The sequence below is a fragment of the Delphinus delphis genome, chromosome 15 (genome assembly GCF_949987515.2).
Source record: "Delphinus delphis chromosome 15, mDelDel1.2, whole genome shotgun sequence".
NCBI classification, from domain to species: domain Eukaryota; kingdom Metazoa; phylum Chordata; class Mammalia; order Artiodactyla; family Delphinidae; genus Delphinus; species Delphinus delphis.
The window spans coordinates 46,704,581-46,730,450 of NC_082697.1; the positions used below are offsets into that span (position 1 = coordinate 46,704,581).

General features: G+C 49.0%; 1 protein-coding gene across 1 annotated transcript in view; it reads right to left on the minus strand.

Moving 5' to 3' along the window:
* The window catches only part of SLC24A3 (solute carrier family 24 member 3), a 460,336-nt gene that overhangs the window by 17,509 nt on the left and 416,957 nt on the right, over nucleotides 1-25,870 (minus strand). Inside the window, exons 10-15 of the mRNA XM_060032943.1 lie at nucleotides 21,536-21,669; nucleotides 19,540-19,700; nucleotides 18,515-18,779; nucleotides 10,374-10,540; nucleotides 7,218-7,332; nucleotides 5,748-5,860 (exon numbers count right to left, since the gene is read on the minus strand). Of these exons, the coding sequence (XP_059888926.1) occupies nucleotides 5,748-5,860; nucleotides 7,218-7,332; nucleotides 10,374-10,540; nucleotides 18,515-18,779; nucleotides 19,540-19,700; nucleotides 21,536-21,669 (955 nt within the window). The remainder of the gene's footprint in view (nucleotides 1-5,747; nucleotides 5,861-7,217; nucleotides 7,333-10,373; nucleotides 10,541-18,514; nucleotides 18,780-19,539; nucleotides 19,701-21,535; nucleotides 21,670-25,870) is intronic.

The window sequence follows — 25,870 nt, forward strand, 5'->3', positions numbered from 1 at the left end:
GTTCAGTGGACGATTCACTCAAGGTTTCCGTGACATTCAACAGCTTTTTCGTGGCTCAGGTATGTACGAGCCCCATCCTGTGTGCTCTGAGGACGCTCATCCTCACCGAGCTTCCCGTGGTGAGAACGTGAAGGGAAAGGCTGTGTTAATAACAAAGGAAAAGAATATGCAGGTGCCATGAAGCTGCCCCTAAACTGCAGGAATGAGATTAGGATAAAATAAAATGAAATGAATATTGTCATTTTGAAAACTAATGAGGCATGTGTAAAGAGCTCCAAAACATTCGTCTTCTCTATAGCAATTCCAACTCCGGGAAAATAATCAAAAGAAATAGCCTCAAATGTAAATACAGTTTTGTGGTTAATTTCTGTAGCTCTTTAAACTCTGTAAGATTGATGTACTAAGATGTCTGTGGCATCGTTAGTTATAACAGTGAAAACCTTGAAGCAGCATCCGTGTCCAACTGCAGCAGGATGATTAAGTAAATTTTGGCATAACGAGGATATTAAACTGCCTAATAATGATGTTTTTAATGAGTTTTTTTTGTTTTGTTTTCTTTTTTGTTTTTCGGGGTTTTTTTTTTGCGGTACGCGGGCCTCTCACTGTTGTGGCCTCTCCCGTTGCGGAGTACAGGCTCCGGACGCACAGGCTCAGCGGCCATGGCTCACGGACCCAGGTGCTCTGCGGCATGTGGGATTTTCCCAGACCGGGGCACGAACCCGCGTCCCCTGCATCGGCAGGCAGACTCTCAACCACTGCGCCACCAGGGAAGCCCTTTAATGAGATTTTTAAGGAAAATATGTTTGCTGTGTGTAAGAAGTATTTTAAAAAGCAATGTGCAAAATTGTGTAGCGTGACATCAGCTATGTCAACCAGCCTAGAAAGAGAAAACTATGCAGAAATGTTAACAGTTGATATCTCTGGATGGGACTATATGATTTTTATTTCATCCTCTAGAGCTGCAGTGTCTCGTGGGCAGCCACAAGTCAGGTAGCTATACAAATTTAAATTCATTAAAATAAAACAAAAATGAAAAAATTCAGGCCTTCACTTGTTCCAGCCACATTTCAAGTGCTTAAATGTCTCATGGGGCTAGTGGCTACTATATCCCACAGTATGGCTAGAACATTTTCATCACCGCAGAAAGTTCTATTGGGCAGGTACTGCTCTAGAGTTTTCTCTAATTAGAATTTCTCTAATTAAAGTTTCTCTAATTTTCTATGAAGACCATGAGCTATTTTTATAATCAGAGAAAAGGAAGAAAAACGTAAAGTTCAGATTCGTGGACTGTAGGAAAAACCCGAGAGATTATTTTAGGAATGGCAAAACAGAATCAAGGTGACTTGCACTGAAAGGAAGCAGCGAGGCTTTAATGAGAGTGTCAACACTGTGGAAAATAATGTTCTCAGATTAAGTACAGAAAAGATGTGTTAACCAGAAGGGAGGTGGTCCACACGGGACCCAGGAAAAGGAGCTCAGAGGCAGGGTTAGTCAGTGCACTCAGCATGGCTGGAGTGGAGGGGGCAGCTCGGGGTGGCAGAGAGACAGGCCCTACGATATGGGTGGACGCTCGGACGGCAGCAGCTCAGCAGCCCCAGCAGAAGGTTATCCAGTAAATCCTTCCTGTTTGGACTCCACTCTCAACCGGACACCCTGGACTGCAGGACTCATCCGCGTCTCCACTTCTTCCTGGGTACACAGCTCAACTAATGACCTGGAGCTCCCTTATAGCTAGACGGGAACGTATGACTTATCTGGACAGTGGGTAGGGGCAGCCAGGACATGGACCACTTCCAGGCCTCATCCAAAACCGATCTGCGCCATCCTCCGTGCCCTTGCCCTCTCGGCTTTCTGAGTGGCCTCTGGAGAAGGACTCCAAGATGGTAGAACCACGTGATGGAATAAACCTCAATCCCTGAGTTTCTGCTTGAAGCGTCCATGGGAGCTGCCAGGATACAAACAACTGCAGCAGATTTTGAGCAAGAAATAAACCTTCGTTGGGCTACCCCAGAGAGATTCTGTGGTTATTTGTAATAGAGCAGTAGCAATGCTTATTCTGAGAAATAAAATTCTAACTTGACCTTCCGTGGGGAAGGTATCAATGCAACAGGTCTGGTTATTCAATCCTGCTTGCCTCCAGCGGAGCCTAGAACTCTCAGGCCGATGGGAACGTGGCCCTTGGAATGTTCTTCATGTCACTGACTGATGATGTTGGTGTGTACACTGGAAGCGACGGGGCACACTGGACCAGCTTGGCAGGATGTTCGGCAAGCTTTATGATGTGCACCCGGTGTCTGTGCTGGGAATCTGAGTTTTGTGATCACGGCTGTACATGTTGCAGGAGTGTGTCTACCTGACCAGCCCTCCAGAGAGCCTCAGACTCCATCTCCTGCACGTGGCCCTGTAGTGAGGCAGGACTTGGAAGCCTGCACCTGACCTCTCTGGACTTCTCCTGATGCATCTTATTTGCCTGTGGCTTTTACTCTAAACCCTTTGCTCTAATAAACCTTAGCTGTGACTATGACCTGCTGTTGAGTCCCATGAGTACTCCTGGTGAGTCAGTGAACTTGAAGGTGGTCATGGGGCTCCCCAGATACCTCCCCCATAAGATCTTTCTCCAGGAAAACAGAGCGCAAGTCATCGGGAATAAGTATGCTTTCTATCTGGCACTTGGGTATGTTAGTACCATCTGCTGGCATTCTAGCATATACATCAAACTCTCGTGAATTTGGTTGATGTGAGTCCATTCATCAGATTCTGACTGACAACAATGGCACTCTTAGGAATCTTGGGAAGATTATCTGGAATTCTGTGACCACCCAATGGTTGATGCTCCTGCAGGTGTCAACCTGCATGACATTTCTTCAGTGTCTCTCTTACATGCCACTTAACATGTGATAAGATGAAGCAAGTTCACAGATTTAGGACGAGCCGTGAGTGAGGCAGAAATAAAGGCTGTGGAGAGAGATCCCATTTGGCGGCGGTGGGGGGTGGTGGGGTCCAGGGAGGAGTCCTGAATGAAGTGACATTTGCGACAGACCTGGAGGGAGGAACATCATTTCAAGTGGGAAGAGTGACGGGGAGTATGTGCATCTGAGTCAGAGTCTGCAGGAGGAAAGACTCCAGCAGGGGAAGTGCAGGGCACCTTCAGGGGCTGTGAGTCTAAAGGGTGCTAGCATAGCTCTGTGCAATACCCGAGACAGCAGATGGTCGGGGGGGCATGGTGTTTCGGGAGCACTGATGGGGGACCATTGAAGGGCTGGCCTCTGGTGAGCATCTGTTTACCTTACAGTCAGCCTAGGCTAAGTGGTCCTTCTTCCTGGGCTTAGGGCCCAGGATTAAAACTCACTCCTGGGCATATACCCAGACAAAACTCTAATTCAAAAAGATACATGCACCCCTATGTTCATGCAGCACTATTTACAATAGACAAAACATGAAAGTAACCCAATGGACATTTGTCCATCAACAGATGAATGGATAAGAAGACGTGGTACATACATACAATGAAATATTACTCAGCCACTAAAAAGAATGAAATAATGCCATTTGCAGCAACATGGATGGACCTGGAGACCATCATACTAAGCGAAGTAAGTCAGACAGAGAAAGACAAATACCATATGATACCATTTATATGTGGAATCTAAAATACAACACAAATGAACATATCCATGAAACAGAAACAGACTCACAGACATAGAGGACAGACTTGTGGTTGCCAAGGGGGAGGGAGAACAGGGTTGGGATGGAGTGGGAGTTTGGGATTAGCAGATACAAGCTATTATATATAGGATGGATAAACAACAAGGTCCTAATGTATAGCACAGGGAACTATATTCAATATCCTGTGATAAACCGTGATGGAAAAGAACATGAAAAAGAATGTATATATAGGTACAACCGAATCACTTTGCTGTACACTAGAAACTAACAGAACATTGTAAATCAACTCTACTTCAATAAAATAAATTTTTAAAAAATTATTAAGGGAAAAAAATGAAAAAAGAATCAACTCACCCACAAAAAACACAGTAACCTCTAATGGAAAATTGGGTAAAGCGCATAAAGAGATAATTATCCTAAAGAAGAACGCAAAAGGCCAATACATGTAAAAAAGAATACGCAGTCTCTCTGGTAATTAAAGAAAGATCAATTAAAACACAGTTTAAAAAAAAACTCATGCCGCTGAATCTCTCATAAAAGTCACCAAAAACATCATTTTGTAAATCCATATGTCACGTCAGTTTGAATGTTGTCATTTCTTATTAACTGTCAAACGAGCACCCACATGATCTGGGCCTGCCTGTCCCACAAGTGCATCTCAGGCCACGAGCCCCCAGGCTCACTCTGCTCCACTTACCCTGAATCCCTTCCTTCTCTCCAACAGGCCAAGTGCACTGTTGCCTCAGGGCCTTTGCACGGGCTGTTCCTTCTGCCTGCAATGCTTTTGCTCTGCCCTGCCCCAATTTTCCCATGGTTGTCTCTCTCTAGTTATTCAGACTTTAACTCACAGTCACCTCTTGGAAGGAGCCTTCCCAGACCCCCCGAGGTAATGTCATGCGTCCTCTCTCACCACGTCATCCCGCAATTTCATAGACAGCAGAGGAAAGATCTCGGCTCCTTAGGACACGTTCTGCTTCCTTCCAACTTCTTGTGCTTATCTTTACCCTCTGGTGAAACCTCTCTGCCAACAGGTAGCTTCAAATGAACCAAAAACGTGTGGCCTTTCTGCATGGATTTCAATTTCATCACCGGACACACCTTCCCTACCTGAAACAGCCATGAGTGAAGCAACTCGGAGACAACCATCATCTGATAAAATGAGCCACCATATTGTCTTCAGAAAATACACTTACTGACAACACATTACACAGACAGACTGAAGCAACGCTCAGTAACACACTTAGAGTAGCACCCGACGCTGGGCTGGGTGTGAAAACTTCAGAGGCATAAATAATACTGTTTTCTTCCAGATACAGAGAGAAATCTCTAACTGTAGTTTCTCCTTCCATCTTTGGACAGTGTCTGGGAGAGAAGTGCCCATGAGCAGAGGAGGGACACTTTGGGAAGCTGGGAAAGAGCCCTGAAATCTACCTGGACCGCCCGTGTCACCCACCTGCAAATCCACCTGGAGTCACAGCCGGCTTAGCCTTGAGAAGGAGCGCGGGGGCCATCACTGTGGGGTCTGACTGTTGCCAGGTCCCTGGCAGAGACAGCATCGGGTATTTTGTGCCCTTCCTTCATGAATAAAAATGTTTTGCATGCCAAACAAATCCCATGGGACAAACCTGGCCCCCTGGCTGTTTCTGCACAGCCCGTGAGTTAAGAAGGGTTTTTACGTTTTTCATTGGTTGAAAAGATTCGAAAGAATCATAATGTATCATGACGTGTGAAAATTATCTGAAATTCAAATTTCAGTTTCTATACATAAAGTTGCACTGAAACAGCCACGCTCATCCACTTGCCATCATCCGTGGCCGCCTCAGGCCACCACAACCGAGCTGATGACAGCTGTGACAGAGACCGTCCGGGTGGCAAAGCCTAAAATATCTACTATCAGGCCCTCCCCAGAAACCGCCTACCAGCTCTGCTCTCAAGTCCTGAATGTTCCCACATGAGCCTGACCTCGCGAGAACCTGGCCAGGAGAATTTGTTTTCCCCTCCACGTGAGTGTTCCCACACCTCCTTTGCCCTGAGACACAGTTACAGTGGCCGAGGCCACGAAAAGCAGAAAAACCACTTACATAGGATCCGTAATCCACAGCCAGGGTCTGCAGGGCCCAGGGGAGCCCGAGGCCAATGAGGATGTCAAAAACATTGCTCCCGATGGAGTTGGACACGGCCATATCCCCCATGCCTGCGAGGACAAGAGATTACCTGAGTGAGGGAGGTGGCCCCTGGGCGGTGCCCTGGCCCCTAATGACTCTCTCGAGCCCCTGGTCTGACAGCCAGAGACCCACGTGCCCAGGTCTCTCCCAGGCCATCCATCATTGTAGGATGATACAGATTGTAAAATAGTCTATTGAATACACATTTTCTTTTTTTGTGTGCATTTTTTCAATAGAACAGGATGAAATATACATTCTATTGAACTGCTGAGCTTAAATGTAATTTGAAAACCAACTATGGTCCCCAAAATTCTGAAGCATCCTATAGAAAGAAATAAACTCAGCAGTCTATAAAGGGCTCCTGAGTTCACCGACCCACGGTTCACTGAACCCATGGTTCAGTGTCATCACCCATCTGCTCTACGCTGTATCCAATTCTTCTTCTAAATAACTGAGCAACATTAAGGAAAATAATGTAACCAGCAGAATTCCACAAGGACCAGTGGAGGGCACTGTGCTAAGGCTGGGAGCCACAGGTTGTGTTTGCTGAAAACCAGTCTCCTCCCACACAAATCAGGCACATAAATTAGAGTGGGGGTTGGGAGGTGCACAGCCATCCAGGGGGCATCCACCTAGAGCGGGGCAGGTGAACGGTGACCTTGGTTTTGAGGGAGGGAGGGTCTGTCATACACTGAAGAGTGACCTCTGGCAACTGGCACTTTGAGGGGTTCTGCAGTGGGTAAACCTTAGGCTATGGGGTCTGTCCTCTTGAAGCCTCAGTTTTCTCATCCACAAAATGCATATATGATTGTCTCTAACTCATAGAGTTATGAAGTAACATCGTGTGCTTAAACTGCTCTGTTCAGTTGTGGCAAAGGTTAGCCATCATTGTCTTTATTACTTTTTTTTTTTTTTTTGCGGTACGCGGGCCTCTCACTGCTGTGGCCTCTCCCGTTGCGGAGCACAGGCTCCGGACGCGCAGGCTCAGCGGCCACGGCTCATGGGCCCAGCCGCTCCGCGGCATGTGGGATCTTCCCGGACCGGGGCACGAACCCGTGTCCCCTGCATCGGCAGGCGGACTCTCAACCACTGCGCCACCAGGGAAGCCCTTTATTACTATTTTTAATAACAGAAGTAATACAACCTCCAGAGAGGATGTGGGTGCGACCCAGGAAGCGTCTCTGCCTTCCTCGAGGGTAGACCTCTGGCTTGTTTCCTTGTTATTCTAATGCCAGGAAGCCTTTTCACCAGCGTGGCACAGAAGCAGCCCAGTGCTCCTTCCCAGCTGGGATTTGGTGCCCCGGTAACTGCCGTGTGACCTCCCCCCGCCTCCCAAGTAGGAAGTCCTGCCTTCGTGTCCCAGCCCCGCCCCATTCGGGGTCCCACCTTGTCTGGCCACAATGAGGCTGGCCATGCAGTCGGGCACGCTGGTTCCGGCTGCCAGGAAGGTGATCCCCATGATGACGTCGGGAATCCCCAGCGTGTACCCGATGATCGTGACCTGGGAGAGGCGGGAAGAGGAGAGCTGAGGGCTGGCAGCAGCCCCACCTGCCCGCAGACCCTCCCAGCAAAAAGCTGAAAAGTCTGCAATCTAGATGGTCTCTCTGGGGGCCACGTCTGCTCTCTGTATCAAGACAGACGGACGAGGAACCTCTCAGGGCGCAGACGGGGCTGCTGGCAGGGGACCAGGGTGCAGTTACGGAGCCCATGCTCTCCAACCAAAGACTGGCCTCTCTTACTTGTTCCTTTGGGTGAGGCAGGCGGCCTGAGGGAGGAGAAACAGGGTTTCTGGGAAAAGGCAATACAGGGACAGTATCTGAACTCAGGATGTTCCTGGGAAACCCAGAACGGACGGCTGCCATGCTGTGCTGGGAACGCAAGCGTCCACGTCCCATGCTGGCTGCATAATGAGACTTTACAGGAGCTGGGAAGGGGCTGACTCACACCGTCCAGCCTTGTAGGAAAAGCCATAAGCAGCTGATTCCTCTCCTCTCTTGTTGGAAGCCTGGGGACGTCACCTCTGCCCACGTCACCCTCTGCCCCACAGTGGCTTACGTTTATCTAGTACTCAGGCACTTCTGTTAGTGCTGAGTGATGCTCCTGGGCTTTAACTTATTCCATTCTCACCACAACCCCAGGGAGTAGGTGCTTATCTGCATTCTTCACACGAGGACACAGAGGCATCGCCCAAGGCCCATGCACTGGGGAGTGGCCCGGGGTGGGGGGACATTCCCACCCGGGCATTCAGGCTGCGCCCGTTGGCACCGGCAGCACCTCTATTTACACAGGAGGGGCTTAGCTGGAGGAAGAACACCTGACGAGGACGCAGTGCCTCCATCCCATTAAATGAGCCCATTCTGGCCCCCAGTTTCCAGATGGGCAAACTGGGAGGAAAGCAGTGGGTGAGAAGGCGTGAGGAGGGGCAAGTGGCAAAAGTGAGTAAGTGGAAAGAGACCCATCCCGGGTCCGCTGGCTTCAGGAGAGGAAAACTTGCAGGAGGCGAACCGACGAGGTCATTGTGGGATGCCACGTGCCCTCCCTCACTTTCTGTAAAATTACCAGAAATGCAAATGGGCTGTGGCAAGTAGCCCACTCCTCCCAGCTCCTCTGGGACCCCTGCGCTGGAGCCTGGCCTCACTCCCTCCCCGTCCAAAGGTTTGGGGGATGTTAGTTAAATCCGTAGGGATGCCTGGCTTGGTCCCTTTCAAACAGGGAATGCATGTCATTTCCATCCGGTGCTGAACTGAATTTGGGGTGGCCTCGGGTTCTCTGCTTTCCCCTCTCCAGGGAGGAAAGCGAGAGCAGAAACACAGCGTTTCTTCTGTCTGTTCTGGAGGCTTTTGTGAAATGGAGCTGCAAGCATCCTTGTTTTTCCTTTCTCACCCTCAGCGGGGTCTCTGCAGGAATTGGTTTGGCTCCATGGGATTTGGCCTGGGAAGGGGCCGCTGCCCTCGCCCTGCTGTTACTGTGGTTACCATGGTTACGGCTGAGGCTGGCGTTTGGGGGAAGTGATTCTCCGGGTGGCTGGACCAGGTCTCGGGGCTTCTCCTGGTTTCCCGCTTACTCCTGGCCGTTTCTCAGGGCTTCTCAGAACCTCCCCCAGAGTGGAAGGAGGCAAACAGAAGGAGGGCGAACCTCGGATCCGTAGGCTACTTCGCGTGTTAGTGGACTTCAGAGAAAACCACTGGGCCACCCGGAGTTCAGGGACACGAATGCTATTCCCCAAACCTGGCACCCAATGAATGTGTCAAATAAAAACTTCAATGAACAAAGGATGAAGGAGAAACCCCTGGCTATAAGACTTGGGTTGAAAAAAAATTATGTTTGTCTGTGATGTTGAAGGCACGGGATAATTATTTGTCTGTGATGTTGAAGGCACGGGATAATTATTTGTCTGTGATGTTGAAGGCACGGGATAATTATTTGTCTGTGATGTTGAAGGCACGGGATAATTATTTGTCTGTGATGTTGAAGGCACGGGATAATTATTTGTCTGTGATGTTGAAGGCACGGGATAATTATTTGTCTGTGGTGTTGAAGGCACGGGATAATTACGAGTTAATTGGGTCAGGTTTACACATTTGTTATTACCTCTAAAATAATCTTTTCAGAACCTCTTTTTAGCTCTTGAGTGTAATTCTCCAGAATTTATACTGCATCTCTACCTGATGCTCAAGCATGATTACAGGCACATAACTTTGTCATGGCTTTAATTTCTGCCCAACTCCAATTCTAATGAATTAGGTTCACTCCTCAGTTAGAAACCAGAGTCATAGATGGGAAGTGCACTCTGGGTGGCTGGGTTTCCTGGAATGGCTTTGGGGCAGAGGCTCTTTTGAGCAGTGGTCCCTCAATCCATGCCAATCCTTGAATCATTGTTGCAGCTTCAGAAGGGACACTTGAGCATTCACCTGGTCCAATGACTTCATTTTCTGGTTGAAGAAACTGAGCGGAGATGAGGAGTGACTATGATGGATGGGATTGTCAGCCCCCCCATGCCTCCCACCCTTCCTCCACGCTGGCTGCCTGTGACCCTGCTGGACTTTCCACTAGAGCGGGTGGAGTATATTTCCCCCACTCCATGGATGTCGGGCTTGACTGATGGAGTGTGGGTGGAAGTCTCAAGCCAAGGGCCTGGGAGGCACCTGTGTATGCCCTTGCCCTCCTGCATTCCAATGATCCACCGTGAGAAGACATTCCCCAGGTAGCCACTGGTCCAAAGAAAATGAGCACACACACACGGAGTAGACATGAACCCCACCTGCTGCCTGAATCAAAGGTAACCACGCTGGAGCTGGAAGCAGACGGCTTAGCCAGTGCCCGCTAAGATCAGTTACTCTATGGTCTACCTGTCGACATGTGAGCAGGAGCATAAAGTCTTGTGATTCTAAACCACGGAATTTAGGGCTGGTTGTTACACAGTGTGTTGCAGCGACAGCTGACTGATACAGTTACTGGGCTGAAACCCCTGCGCCTACTCCCCTCTGGGTGAGAGTATTTCTCTCTGAAGAGATCCGGCACTGCACGGGGTCCTGGACTCACCATCCACACCATCATGTAGGAGAAGGCTGCGATCCACAGCGTGGAGGAAGCGAAGGTCACCATAAACCACTTCTCCCAGCGGGGCTTGTTGCAGTTGGGGACAGTGAAGTACAAGACAAAGCTCAGGGGCCAGGTGAACGCCCATTTCACTGTTTCCAGTTTGCCAGCTGGGAAAACAACAAAGGCAAAAAGAAAAAAAAAATAAATCAGCGAGCTACATGTCTCTGCTCCACCCTCTGCACGGCTGTCCCCGGACATTTACATCCTAACGGAAGGCCTGTGAAATAAGCCTGACCATGTTGCTCTTTTCCCGGTAGACTCCAATGGCTTTCCACCAGCAACAAAACCAAGCGGAATAAAAAGTTATCCACTGCCACCTGCTACTCAGGCAACTGGAGCCAGGTGGAAAAGGATGAGGAGGATTCTCAGGATACAAACGGGGTGGGGGGAGAGTGAGGGGTCGGGGTGGAGGTGGGGGAGGGGAGGTAGAGACCGCCAGCTGCCTCTGGGTCCTTCTCCCCATGGACAGGCAGCTACATCTTCCCAGATTCTAAGGCGTCAGCGGGCACGGCGCCACCTAGTGGAATTGATCAACATCCTCTGTCAACTTGCTGAAATCTTGAAAGACCATCTGAAAGCTCTCAAGGTTGTCAAAACACCACTTGAGTGTCCGCATCCCAGGCTGCTATGGATTTGCAAATCCATAATTGCTGCCTGGCTCTAACTACTTACTGCCACGGACAAGATGATGGATCTGTCAGTGATGACCTGATCCTACCATCTCTGAGTGCTGCCTGAGTGCTGAGTATGAGACACCCATAAATGCTTATTTTGGTGACAACATTACCACAAGTTCCTGTAGCCTCAGATTTGAGAAACACAGTAGTTCTCCTTTGGCCATTATTACCATCCTGCTTAAGTGCTAACTCACCTCTAAAAAGAAATAGCAAGATCTCCATCTTCCAGAAAGTTCTCTGTGTGCATCCTTCTGGTCAACATCCCACCCCTCTACCACCATAGATTAGTTTTTCCTGTTCTCCAGCTTCAAATAAATGAAATCATATTGTATTTTTTTGTGTGTCTACCTTCTTTTATTCAACATAATGTTTTCTGAGTTTCATTCATGTGCAATTCATTCCTAATTGCTCTGTAGTGTCCCATCCTGTGAATACACCACGATTTGTTTATCCATTCTTCCGTGGAGGGGATTTGGGTTGTTGCCAGTTTTCAGGTATTACAAGGAAAGAGGCAGGGAGCTTTCTTGTAGGAGTCTTTTTGCGGGCGTGTTTCCATTTCTCTTGGGCAAAGAGCCAGGAGTCGAATTGCTGAGTCATAGGGTGGGTGTTTGTTTAACTTTGTAAGAAACACTAAACTGTTTTCTAAAATGATTATTCCGTTTTATATTCCCTCCAGAGTTAAGGAGGTATTTTTAAAATTACATTTTGAATAGTATGAATAAAATTTATTTTATAATTTTACAATTTATTTTATAATTTTATGCTAGCATCCAGCACTTATTCATACGTCTCTTACCAGTCTCCAAACAGGTTCCTAAAACTATTTAAGAGGAAAACTGCAGAGTAAAGTTACACAACACCACTTTTGGCCCCTGGTCTCCCTGGACGGCAGGGTGGTCTCTAGGGGGAGATGGGGGCTTTCTCATCAGACAGCGCTGGGTCCAGAACCCGTTCTGCCGGAGTCGAGTACCTCAGTTACTTAAATTCCCTAAGCCTCAGTTTCCTCATCTGTAAAATGTGGACACAGAAACACTGAGCTTGAGGGTTGCTGGCAGAATTAAATGAACCATTAGGACAGGGATTGGGGCAACATAAGTTTGCACGTTACTGGACTCAAAACCCTCAGAATCTTTCCTGACTCTCCATTCTTTCATTCCCCACCTCAACCCTGGCCACCTGCCCAGGGAACTCGATCCGTCTGCATCCTCCTATCCCCATGGCCTCTCCCTGGACCAGGTCCTCCATCTATGACCTGGCTGAAGACCTGGCTTCCTAAGGGGACTCCCAGCTCCCTCACCTGCCCCACCTCCATCTGCGTGCCACTGACAGCCAGAGTCTCAGAAAGCAAACTGTTCTAGAACCTTCCACTGGCTTCCAGTGCCCTCAGAGTAAAACCACATCTTCCCACAAGGCAAATCATTGACTGGTTTGGCTCCTGTCTGCCACTCCCCCTGCTTACACACTCCCCTGGCTCCAAGCCTCCTTCTGCCTCAGGGACTTTGCATCTGTGGTTCCCTCTGGATAGAGCTTGTGGCTGTGTCTGTCCTGTTGAGCAGGTGACCTCCCAACACAAATGTCACCAGACCCCTCAGATCACCCAGTCTGAGATCCCCTCCCACCCCACTCCTTGCTTTCCCATCACCTGCATTTATCTGCTTCATAGCAAATGTTTTCTATTTGAAATTAACAGGTTTATTTGTTTCCTCACTATTTTCAGTTGCCCCCAAACTAGAATATAAACTCTATAAGAAGGAGTGTTTTCTCCAACTTGTTCATCACTCTGTTTTGATGCCACGAACAGTGCAGGGCACACATCACATGCTCCATACATATTAGTATCAACAGTAATGACATAACTATGAACAATCTAATCAGACGAACCAAAGGAAACTATCTGCTTTTGAGAATCTAAGGGCATCCCACTTACAGGTGCGCAATAAAGCAAAGAGAACACATTTGTAAGAAAGGAGGAGTCCCTCTCCATTAGCTGCTATGCATCTGTTTAGATTTAAGGTTTGGAGGTGGTGAGTGAACAATGAGAACACTGCCTGTGTCTGGCTGGATTACAAAGCAACTAGGCTGTCTGGGAGCTTTCTGTGAGGGGCTTTCAAATGCTGCACCATCCAGAACACAGCCAGATCCTTGGATCCCAAATGCTTCCTGGAATTCCACACATTCCTAAAGCCTGCACTGTGGCGATAAGGGATGCACCTGGGGCCCTGGCATCCCCTCACTGACCACCCAGTCCTCCTAATGCCCTCCCAGGGGGAGGGAGAGACAGATAGACAGACAGAGACACAGAGAGAGAGAGAGAGAGAGAGAGAGAGAGAGAGACACACACACACCCCTGGTGGTACAGTGGTTGAGAGTCCGCCTGCTGATGCAGGGGACACGGGTTCGTGCCCCGGTCCGGGAAGATCCCACATGCCGTGGAGCGGCTGGGCCCGTGAGCCATGGCCGCTGAGCCTGCGCGTCCGGAGCCTGTGCTCCGCAACGGGAGAGGCCACAGCAGTGAGAGGCCCGCGTACCACAAAAAAAAAAAAAAAAAAAAAATACACACCCAATCAAAGTAACAAAGAAACACAAGAATGGGGAGAGAAATGACTTCAATCTGGCTCTGTCATTCTTCAGAAAATAAAAAAGAGAAGAAAATGAGGTCAGAACTATGACTGCGAGAGCTTAGCACATGATACTGGTGAGGGAAAGTTGCAAGCAGTGTAAGTTCACACCAGTGAGTTTTGAGGTTTTTTCTCTCAGCTGCTTTAAAAATTCTGACTTGACACTGGAAGGGCATTATATCTAGAAAATGGTTTTCACTATCATTAAAAATGATATGTTTTCTTTAACTTACAGCTCCACTCTGACAACAACAAAACAGAAATTCAGAGTATCATCTGCAACGAGCCTTTAAATGTAATATAACAAATGTAACTCCTCAAACACACCAAGCGATGCAGAAATGTGCTTTTTATGTGATGTCGAGCACCAGGAGCGTTCAGGTAAGGATCGTCGAAATTTCTATTTCTGAACAAAGGGGTAAAAACTGTATCCCTTCTTCTTTCAGCCAGTATTTCTGGACATTTTCTCATCTTTTGTTCCATTGTCATGTGGTCTAAATACAGCCTTCCCCGGCTCGTGGTGAGTAGGTCTATTCATCAATTTAACAAATATTTAGTGAACGCCCACTACACCGCTCTGTGCGGGCAGTGCTTCAGGTGCTGAGGACATAGCAGCGAATTAACAAAACACCACTCCCTGCACCTGAACCTGATGTCGCAGCGATTATGTGATGTTTTCAAAATCAGCCAGAAAGTCAGGGGATGAAGCAAGGGCGTGAGCTTAGGACTCTGAGCACAGAGCACCCCGTTGAGCATCACTCTTCCTAAAAAGCAGAGAACTTGTTCCCAAGTTATAGTCCTTTAAAAATTTATTTTAAAACTTTTATTAATTTTTAATTTTACTGAGTTATAATTAACATACAATATGACATTAGTTGCAGATGCACAACATAGCAATTCAGTATATTTTTATTATGAAATGGTCACTGCTTTGAGACCAGTTGAGACTATACTGAGTTATATAGTGCTGACCAAGCTTTTTAGGAAGCTTAATACTGTCAGACGGAGGAAAAGTCATTGCTCAGTATTGCAGACCCAGAACTAAGTATATACATTTGTTCTAATTATATAGGCAATAAAAATGCACATTGTGTTAAAATGGAAAGTGTAGAGAAAACAAAAAATAATTTCACCTAGGATAAACATACTAATATTTTGGTGTATTTTGTTTCAGTTTGTGCTCCAGGGAAGTGTATTTACCTCCATACACATGTAATTGTTTCTCTTTCTGTCAGTCAGTAGTAAGAAGGCTTTCTTCTCATAAGAGGTAAGAATATAAGTACAATTTATATGTATGTAGACATATAGATACATACACTATGCATAGGTATATATAATAAATACATGTATGCAACCTATATGTACGTTATATGCACATAAACATGTGTTAATATAGGTGTATATATTATATAATACACGATATGTTAACTATGTGTAAATATTCGTGTATTAATATACACTATATTAAATGTATACAGTATATAGAAACCATGTTACATGCACACATTAACTCAATCATACATGTGCACAGAGTACATATATGCACATACACACAAATACACGCATGTCCTATATATGCATCTGTTTACACACTCCCACACAGTTACTTACTTGTTCATTATACACAGTCTAGTCAAGCCCTGGTGGCAGAAACACAGGGAACCCAGGCCCCTGCAGGATTCCCGTGGGAGGGAAACACATCCTCACCCAGTGCAGGGGCCTTTTACAGGCCGAAGGAACTTGGCCTGAGAGGACCCTCAAGGGCCCTCTGCTGGCCTGAGGGCCTCCACCCACTCACCACTGGGACGAAGCGGCCCTGCCCAGGGGAAGGCCTGGCCGGACACTCAGCCCCCAGCCTCGAATGGAGGTTCCGGGCCCGGGAACGGGGTTTCTCAGCAGCTGGTGGAGGACAGGGGGCCACACTCGGACAAGCCCATCCTCCACTTCAGAGGCAGAACCAGGCCCTGACCTAGGCTTCCCGGCGACACAGAGGAACCGTGAAGATGGCTGGTGGGACCGCGGGCCTCTAGCCCCCGCCACCCACGGTGGCCCATGGACCAGCAGATCGGCATCACCTGAGGGCCTGTTAGAGACGCAGAATCTTGGGCCACACCCGGCCCTCCCGAATCAGAGCCCACCCTTTGTCAAGGATGCCCAGGTGAGAAGGGCTGGTGTAGGAGGACTCAGGATCCTACTTCCGGTCTCAGCACCTCGGGGCCCTGGGGTGAAGCCGAGACCCCTGGGGTGGCAGGACCACGCACAACATCCCTCCTCCTTGCAGGCCTGTGCTTCCAAAGGACAGAGGGTGCCTGAGGTGGGTGCCTGAGCCCACACCTGCAGCCATGTCTCCCAACACGTGAGAAGGCCCTGGGGCCTCCACATCTGCATCCTAATCCCAGGGGCAAGGGTGGGGAGCAGAAGTTCAAGATACCCCGAAGCCTCACAGTTAGGTCCGGGGTGTACCTCGTCCAGGTGAGGAACAGGGAACACGTGACCCACAGGGGGCCCCTCTGTCTCACTGAGTGATGAGGGTTGTCTGCTCTCACACACGTGGCTCTGATGTTTTCCCGGAGGGGTGCACGTGGGCTCCTGGGCTCCGGGGCCAGCACAGCGCCAGCCACTTACAAACTCGTCAACTGGCCTCACGGCTTCCTTCGTCGGGGTAAGACTTTAGCCAAGTAAGCGCTCCTGGAGCTTGGTTGCGGGCTGCTGATGGTGAACTCTAGAAACATGGGCTGGGGGAGGCGGAATTCCAGGTGTGGCCCCCAAGGTCTGTGCCCCAGTTTTCACAGCCGGTGGGAAGGATGAACCACCAGCCCTAACTGTGCTAGGCTCCAGACAGGCAGGTCACGACCCATCACGGGAGCCCTCGGAAGCAGAAGGGGAGGCTAGAGGGGTGGGGAGTGTGGGGAGGACCAGACACAACACACGGTGCTGGTTTGCTAGACGAGGGGCCACGGGAGCAGAAGACGGTGGCCTTGGGGCAGGGAGCAGCCCCGGTGACAGCCACGAGGAGGAGACAGACTCAGCCCTGCAGCCACCAGGAACCCACTCCTGCCAGGAACCCAAGTGTGCCGGGGCCTCTAGGAAGGCCCACAGCCCTGTCCACCCACCTCCATCACGGCCCTGTGAGCCTGGGAACACCCAGCCGGGCCACGCCGGACTTCTGACCCCCAGAACCCGAGCAAACCAACAGGTTTAAGCCGCGAGGCTTGTTCTCACTTGTTACAAAGCAGTAGAAAATGAACACAAGGCCTTACGAAGGAGGAGCGGGGTGGTCTGGTCATTTCATCCTTAATATATGTTTGTCCTGGGCGATAGGAAGGTTGCCAAGAAATGTTGCCAAAGGTGGCAAAATGGATAAAGAACCAGGATAGTTTTTTCTAGCAAGATAAGCTACTAACAAGTAATGATTTAACTCTGGGTGGGCGATTCTGGAGTTTGGGGTCTAGGAATCTGGGTGGGTATTTTCTAGTTAGTTTTGGTCAGCCCTTGACCAGGTTGAGATCTCAGGAGCCCTGAGGGGGCCCCGGTGCCCCCCTGAGCTTTACCTGCTGTCCCTGGACACAAAGAGGGGTAGAGAAGGAGCCTGCGTCCAAAAGTAACATACGACTCTGATACCCTGTGCCCACGCCTCACCATTAAACGGCCTTTCACGTGGAACCAGCACTCCCGCCTGAAAACCTACAGCCCCCATCCATCCCAGCACCTCAGAGAAGACACACAGGCTAATTAAACTTCACACACTTGGCAATGAATGCGAATTGGACCATTGCACTCTTTCTTGAAAACAGCCAGAAACTTCCGGAAGGTCTAGCAGAATTCTTTGGGTTTGGTCCACCCGTTCCCCTAATGGGTAGGGCTGGGGGACAAGGCTGCGGGAACAGCCAAGCCTTGCTGGAGGCAGCAGTCGGGGGAGAAGGACACTGCCCTGGTGGCCGGGGTCCTGAAAGCTTTTCCAGCCTCCGCCTGTGCCTCCACCCGTCAAGGAGCCGGGGGATTCCCTGGGCCAGCCCCACGGTGTGATTTAGGCACTGTCTACCTGGGTGTGCATCTCCTGTGATGCCCATCCTGGAAACAGCAGGTCCTGGGACAGGTGGGGCCTGAATGGGGATGAGGGAAGAGCAAAGGCCGCCTGGGAGGGCTGCTGGGCCCCCAGGGCTGGCTTTGCCAGGACAGCCTCCCACCAACTGCAACGGGGTGGGTGAAGCCCTTCTCCCCCCAGCACCATATGCCTGGCCAACAGGGTCACGGGCTTTCCTCCTTAGCTCCAGGGGACCCCGAGGAACAGCTGAGGGAGAGCCTCCTCGAAATGCCCACATTTCAGCCCATGACCGAGTGTCACCATCTTGGTCATCTTTGGACCCCCTACAATAGAGTCTTATCCGCTGTAAAAATTAACATAGGGCTTCCCTGGTGGTGCAGCAGTTGAGAGTCCACCTGCCGATGCAGGGGACACGGGTTCGTGCCCCGGTCCGGGAAGATCCCATATGCCGTGGAGCGGCTGGGCCCGTGAGCCATGGCCGCTGAGCCTGTGCGTCCGGAGCCTGTGCTCCACAACGAGAGAGGCCACAACAGTGAGAGGCCCGCGTACCGCAAAAAAAAAAAAAAAAAAAAAAAAAAAATTAACATAAATACTTCTACGTCATACAGAGCTATTTCCTTGAATTTAAAATCAGAAAGGTCACCCAAGTCAAGGGCATCAACTCAGCAGCCTCAAAATAGCTCCAGACCCCACAGCCCAGCCCAGCCCAGCCCAGCCCAGCCCAGACGCGGGACCTCTTACAGGGGGGGTCGAACGGCGTGTACGGCCCTTCCTCGTCCTCTTCGTCCTCCTCGCCCTCGTTCTCGTCGTTCTCGTTGTCCTCGTTCTCATTCTCCGTCTCGTTGCCAGCCTCGGCAACAACGTCGTCCCCCCGCGTCCCGTTCACACCTCTGTCCAGGGTGCTGCTGGGCCCCATCCCGTTCTCCACCGTGTGCTTAATCGGGATTTTGATGGCCACCTCGGATTCCCCATTGGCATAAGCCCTGCTGTTTATCAGTCTTTGTCTCTGGAAAAAGAAAGGCATGTTCTAATACGGCCAGAGGGGCTGCAAGTCCTCACACCCAGAACACCCGCTATTGGGCTATTTCCCAGTCAGCTGGCAAGGAGGTGCTTCCAGAAGGCTCTGCAGAGAAGCTCTAAGGGACTCCTCAAAGTGACAACCAACTCTGCGAGGAAGGATTCATCTTTCTGACCCACTGGAACGTGCAAATGCCTTCAGAGGAGAATCCCCATGTCTCAGATGGGCACTGCTTTCCTATCAGGGTTCTTGAGTCCCTGTGTGCTGGGGTGTTAACGTTCTCCTCCAGAGTGTAGAAATTCCTCGGTCCATATGTGAGAAAGCCATACACGTGTGTTTGGATTACTGGGTCAGTGAGGCTGCCGTTCTGGAGAAAGGAACACCCAGGAAAATTCAGGTCAGAGACTCTGCATTACTTTAAACTAGGGTAACCTTGATTTAGCAACTACTGTGCATTCACATCGGAGGGCTTTATTCAGATGGAAGATAAAAAGAAGAAGGTAGGTGGAAGGGATAGAAGAGTTTTTCGGTATAACTGGGAGCTGGACCACGTCTCTGGACATGTGGAGAGAAGGGCAAGGACCAAGATGCACAGCTGGTCCAGAGAGCGAAGATGTTGGGAAATGGCTGCGGGATATTATTGTGTGAAACACGGAGGTAGGTGCTTCTACCTTCAGACCAGGAAACTTTCTCCCCTTCCCAGTTTCCCACCCCGTCCACGGCAGATGGACTGTGCTTTCCCAGATACCTCATTGATCAACATGCGACTGGCCATGGAGAGTCGAGTCTTGGGGGGAAAGTGGCTGGTGATCATGATTCGAAGACCAGCCTCAGAGAAAGAGAGCTGGTGTGGGTAGGCTGACAGCAGCTCATCTACCATGATCACTGACGCTTTGCGGTGGAAATTGGCTGGGAAAATTAAAAAAACATAAAATAAAAATAACATTGATACTAGGAGCAGGAAAGAGATATTCATTCACCTTCCTTCCATTCCTTTCTTTCCTGCTCTCTCTCTTCTTTCCTCCTATCTTCCTTCCCTCCCTCCTTTCTTCCCTCCCTTTTCATCCATCCAATCACCCACCCATCCATCCATCCATCCATCCATCCATCCACCCATCCATCCATTCATCTATCCTCCCACCTACCCATCTATCCTTCCTCCCTCTCTCCCTGCCTCCCTCCCTCCCTCCCCCGCTTCCTTCCTCCCTTCCCTCCTCCTTCCATCCAACCATCCATCCATCCTGGAAGGGTTGTCATGATCAAAATTTGAAGAAGAGTTAAAATCTGCTTTCTACGGGGCTCATCGATACCTCTTTGAAATGACCTGAAACAATTTAAGAGTCCTTCACGAACATGGTGAGAATGAGTGATAACATAAGAGAATCCCCCTCTGTCCTCAAAGGATTCTTTTCCTGCCGCTCATATCTGGGGCATAGGAAAGACCCCAATAGTCTTTCGTAACACTTTATGCCCTTCAAATGTCAGCAGTGCTCGTTCTGAGCTGTTAAAAGCTGCAGAACTGACATTAGTCCGGGTGGAGGACATGGTGGGGGGATGCCCGCGTTGCTGTGGCCCAGCCTGTGAGCAGGGCTGCCCGGGGGCTAGGGGTGGGGAGCTGGGCTCGAGTCCAGAGGGGGCTTAGGGCAAATCTTGCGTCAGGATCTGCTGGCAGGCCTGAAAATAACTTCCGTCATGGCCCAAGGCCCTCTCTGTGGATGCTGCAGTACGAGCGCACAGCTCATGGGTACCTGGCCAAGGTCTCACTCCTGTTCTCCAGGCCACTAAACCATGAAATGATCTCTGGAAACACTGACTAATAAAATAGGTAGCGCTCTTTGGTTCCCTAAGAGTATTCCTTTCATGGTTACGAACTACCCTGAAGAGAAGAAACTAAATGAAATCCTTACGTGGGATGGCACTGAATACTCGTAAGTCTTTTGTTCACCATGCATATAATTAGTGAGAACAGTATATCAAATAATTGATTTTCAAATTCTAATAAGTACCCACAGATTTCAAACTTAGATATGTATTTGAAAATAACCTATAGATTTTCTAATTTCTTTTGTTTTGCCTGAAAAGCAAACAAAATGGGACTGCGAAGAAATAAACCCACACATTTCAAGGGGAAAGTTAAAAAGAAATTAAATGAAAAGTGTAACGCATTCTAGGCAAACATAAATGATAATTTTCCATGTTCCTCGAAGAAAGAAAATGATTAGAGAGCACTGTATTATCGCTTTGTGTATCAGCTGCTTAAGAAGTATCTATTGAATGTAAGCATTACTTTGGGGAAAAAAGGGTAATTTCCTCTGTCATTTTGCAGCTCGGAAACTGAGGTAATGTAGCCTGAAAGTGAATTTGGATATAATAATACGCTAATAACAACTATAATTAATGGAGTATTCTGCAGACTTTATCTCCTTGTTACAAAAGTTATCCTCATTTTGCAGAAGAGAAAACTGAGGCTCAGAGAGGTTAAGTAACTTGCTTCACGGTCACTCAGTCAGAATGTGACAGAGTCAGCACCTTGACACCCATGGCCTCCTCTCCTTTACCATCTCCCCACTTTCCGTATATCACCCCCAGCACGTTTGGTCCAAGAACTTCCACTGGCTTTCAGAGTTTGCCCATCACCAGGATGAACCTGCTCCCTGCCCGATGCAGCGAGGGAGGGGGGAGGCCTCCCTGGGGGCAGACACACCCTCTGGGGCCTGGCGGGGGACGCAGCCCCCCAGGGTTACCTCTCTTGAGTAGCACCACGGTGGCGTCGCAGTTGCTGCTGTCGTCGATTTCAGCGTTGTTGGCCAAGCCGTTGACCATGTTTCCTGCACCCTTGGTCCTCCTCTCGAAGCACTGGTGTATGCAGGCGTTGTATCTGGACATGGCCATAAGCGGAAAGAGCCCATCAGCACGGCCATACCTGCCTCCCCGGCTCCCAGCTCCCTGAGCCTGGACGCCTGTGGGGGACCCTGTGCCTTAAGTTATTAGGTTATTATGTTATCATCCTGTTTCCCCCAGAATATACAACCTGCCCATTTCCCAACTTGAGAATATACGGTAAGTGAAAATAAAGCCAACATCACATAGATACATAGGGACACACTGCTTTCTCTGCAGAGTCTTCCATGTCAGCAGGGGGACCTCTGGGATTGAGTTCCCTTACTCGGGGTCTGTGTGTGCGTGGAAGGGCTGTTGTGAGACTCAGAGGGATGGGCAAGGTCTCCCTCCTCTGGGCCACGTCCCCAGGGCCTTTGCTGTCAGGGGCATGCTTGGTGGAGGAAGGTCAAGGCGTCACGTCCGTCTCTGCTGCCACCCCGGGCTCTGCATCACGGTCCACGTGTACAGGCGGGCTGGCTGTCGAGGTCTCTGCCTGCCTTTGGTTTCCTGAGGTCATAGGCTGGGAGCCTGCGAATGTCTGTCACTGTTGTGCCGTAATTCCAGGTCTGCTGCGCCCTTGGCTTTATGAAAAAATTCTGGGCTATGATTCTCCAGAACGATTGAGTGGAAAACAATCAAAACATTGTGCAGTGCTTCTTCCACGTGTGTTGGAAGGGAGGGAGCTTGGTCAAGGTCCTAGGATGTTCTGGTAGGTAAATGTCCCGGTCCCTTTATCGTTGGTATTAGAAGACTCCCATAGAGGAATCCTAGGAAACTCACTGGTTTTTAAAATATTTATGACATTTATGAGATGAAAATAAAACTATAAAAATGATATTTCTGAGACCATTGACAATTTGAACACTGACTGGATACTTACTCGTATCAAAGCATTAGCGTTCTTTTAGTTGTGATCGTGGTGGTTAGGTGAAACATGAGTCCTTTAAGAGACACGCACTGACGTTTGGGTAGGTGAACTGACATGTTGTCTGGGGCTTCAGGTCACGTGGGGAGAGGGAAGCTGCTAGGGGTGTGGGTGGAGGAAGCTAGCTGATGGTTGTAGGGCTCCTGGCAAGCACGCGGGGTGTGTCACGCTAGTCTGCCGACTGCTTTGCACGGTCAACGTTCTTCTTAATGGAAAGACCTCCCCACTTTCTTTCTCTCCCCTCCTGATGGGGCTCTAGGGGAGACGTAGTGTTTCTGGCACCTTGACTCAGAATCCACTTTCCCCACAGAAATACTGACTCGCCTGGGTGTTTGCTTTAAAAGTTAACAACTGTGTGTTATACGTTTATTTGGATTTGGATAATAGGATAATAATACTATGCATCGTAGTATTATAAGCGCTTTCCTGGAAGCAGATATTGGTTAATTCCTTAACTCTTCCATCACGTTCCATCCTACAAACACCCTTTCAGGTAGGAAGCATCGTTCATTCTGTTTTTAGAAGCAGAAACTGAGATTCAAAATGACGGAATCACCTGGCCCAGGTCCCATGGCCGGGGCTGCACAGGAAGCACTTGATCTTAACCACCAGACCACACTGCCTCATCTGGGGACCAAACCCCAGGGAAGTGACATACATAGCAGTACAGAAATCAACCCTCGCTGAGGCCGGGTATGCCTCAGGCTCCGGGAAGGTTTCTACCTGTTGGGCCAAACTGGAATTGCTTTATGACCTTCAGACAGAACGTTTAAAGTTATTTTAAAGCCATCTACCCAGGAGGCAGCTGATGGCTCTAATACATGCTGTTTTTAACGGCTGCTGCTCTGTTTTATATTTTTAATTGAATGTTTTAAATTTTGTGCTTGCACCCTGAAGCTATTTTATTGTGAAGCATGCAATTTTATAAATCAGATTTTATAAAACCCAGTGATTAAAGCCTCTGATTATGGAGCGGGATGGCTAAAGAGCAGAGATTTCAATTTAGAACTTAGGACTAGAATTTATGCAGAAAATTCCACGAGCACAGTAGTTGCCTTTCCCCGGTCTATTTGTATCCTGCCGGTCTGAACAGCTGGGAGGTTGGTGAAGCTGAGGCATCAGCAGAAACACACCTCATCAGCTTCCACACTGGGCACGGTTTGGGGTAGGGAGATTGTTCACTGTGTTATCTTTACGTCCACGTGCCCCGCCGGCAACTCACGGGCATTACGATGGCTCAGTAGAGGGGTACTGTGGTCACAGAATGCACGCTAGCAAAATTCCTCCATCTTCCTTCTTTTTAGATGAAAAACACTTTTGAAGACCTCCTTATTCCGTGTAGCCCCTGGTGAATTCAGTATGGGACATGCTTTCATCTGAATTCAGATTTAAAACCCTAGATCCACGTTGGGCTTACAGCAGACACTCAGTCAATTCTCTGGAATAACTGACGGATTCCCTTTTCAAAAGGGAATATGAGCGCTCTTGACTCTTTGGGGTCTCAAAGCATCAAAATGTAAAAAAAAAAAAAAAAAAAGGTGAAGCAAAAAATGCTGACAGAAGACGTCTAATGGTGAGGCTTCCTGACTGTGGCACCGATCCCCTAGTAGTTTTGTTCTTTGAGAGAAAGAGGAACAAGTTGGCTCGTTCCATCTTTAAAGGCTTTTCCTTGGAATCTAGAAACCGTGGAAAACTTTTGGGCCAGCTCTGGTTTTCATGGGAGCTGATGTACTGGGATGCTTAAATGCAAGGTGATTTGTGGTGAAAGTATCTGGTTTCTTTGTTTGCTACCTCACGGTAACTCCACACCAGGATCAGTTTGGGTGAGGTTCTATTCTATCAGTAGAAATGTCCTCTTCCAGTCACACGACCCAGTTACTGGGTCCACACTGACTGTGGGACAGCTCCTGAGGTGGAAACTGGGTGCTACATTGAGTGGAATGGCAGCAGATGACTTACAGCCCGCCCTGGCCATCGGTCAAGCCAGCTCCTACCTTCACTGTTCCTGTGACGTTTGTCAGTGGCCACGCCGATTTCTCCCAACGGGCTCTCGGCCACCAGAATTAATCTTTGTCAGGCCTCAACAGCAAGGAAAACTTGACATGTCAATTGCAGACTGCTACCCGACGGGTCCAAATGGGCAGTTTCTGAGAGCGGTCTGCTGTCCTGCCCCCTAGAGAAGGTGATCACTCCTGCAGTCACATAGACTGGGGAGAGTATGGACTAACTTAGAGCGAAAGGAACAGCTCCCGTGGGGCAGGAATCTGCAGCACAGAATATCTCTGCACTACTGACAACCTCCTCAACTCCATGGCACTCAGCAAAAAGATGAACTGGCAGGTTCCAACCATGGTGCTTACGTTTTACGTTAGAGTACGGGAAACATCAGCGACATAACTCTTGATACAGGTGGTAAGCTGTCCAGACTCCAAGGGGAACAAGCACGCATAATGTGGTGGTTTTAAAATACATCCACACATTCTGTGACACTCCTCTCTTCAAAAGGCAAAGTAGACACGTTGAGTGAGGACTGGACTGAGTGACTCTTTTCTAATAAACAGAACATGGCAGTAGTGATGGTGTGTGACTTGTGAGACCAGATCATAAAAGGTGTTGCTGGGTCCTTCCTGCTCTCTCTTGAATCACCTGCTCTTTTGGAAGCCAACTCCCGGGTGTGGGGACAGTAGAGTGGCCCTGAAGAGAAGCCCACATGGTAAGGAACTGGGGCCTCCAGCCAACGACCAGCACCTACTCACTAGCAGTGTGAGTGGGCCGTCTTGGAGCCCCAAACGGATGACAGCCGCCCTGGACAACATCTTGCCTCTAATCCCAAGAGAGCCCCGGAGCTAGCACCCTCCAGTTCAACTGCTCCTGGATGCTTAACTCTCAGAAACTGGATGAGATAATACACGTTTGTGGTTTTAAGCCATTAAGTTTTGTGGTCATTTGTTAAGCGGCAATAGCTGACTAATACAATACAAATAACAGAAGTCTGTAGATATCTGATCCATGGTTTTAGTTATCTCTTATCCAGCTCTGGCCCCATCTTCCCTCCACCTATATGGAAACATAACACATTGAGCTTTACCTCCTCTCTTGTTATGAAAGTGAGCGAAAAAAACAGCCAAAAGCTAGGCTGCCAGGTCCTGAAGAGGGGGCAACGGTTTGAGAGATTGCTCAAACGAAACCACGAAGCTTTGATTCTATCATACATTTGGGTTGGAAGGGTCTATGCTTTTGCTATAAGTCGAGATTGCATTGATTCCTAGCAGGC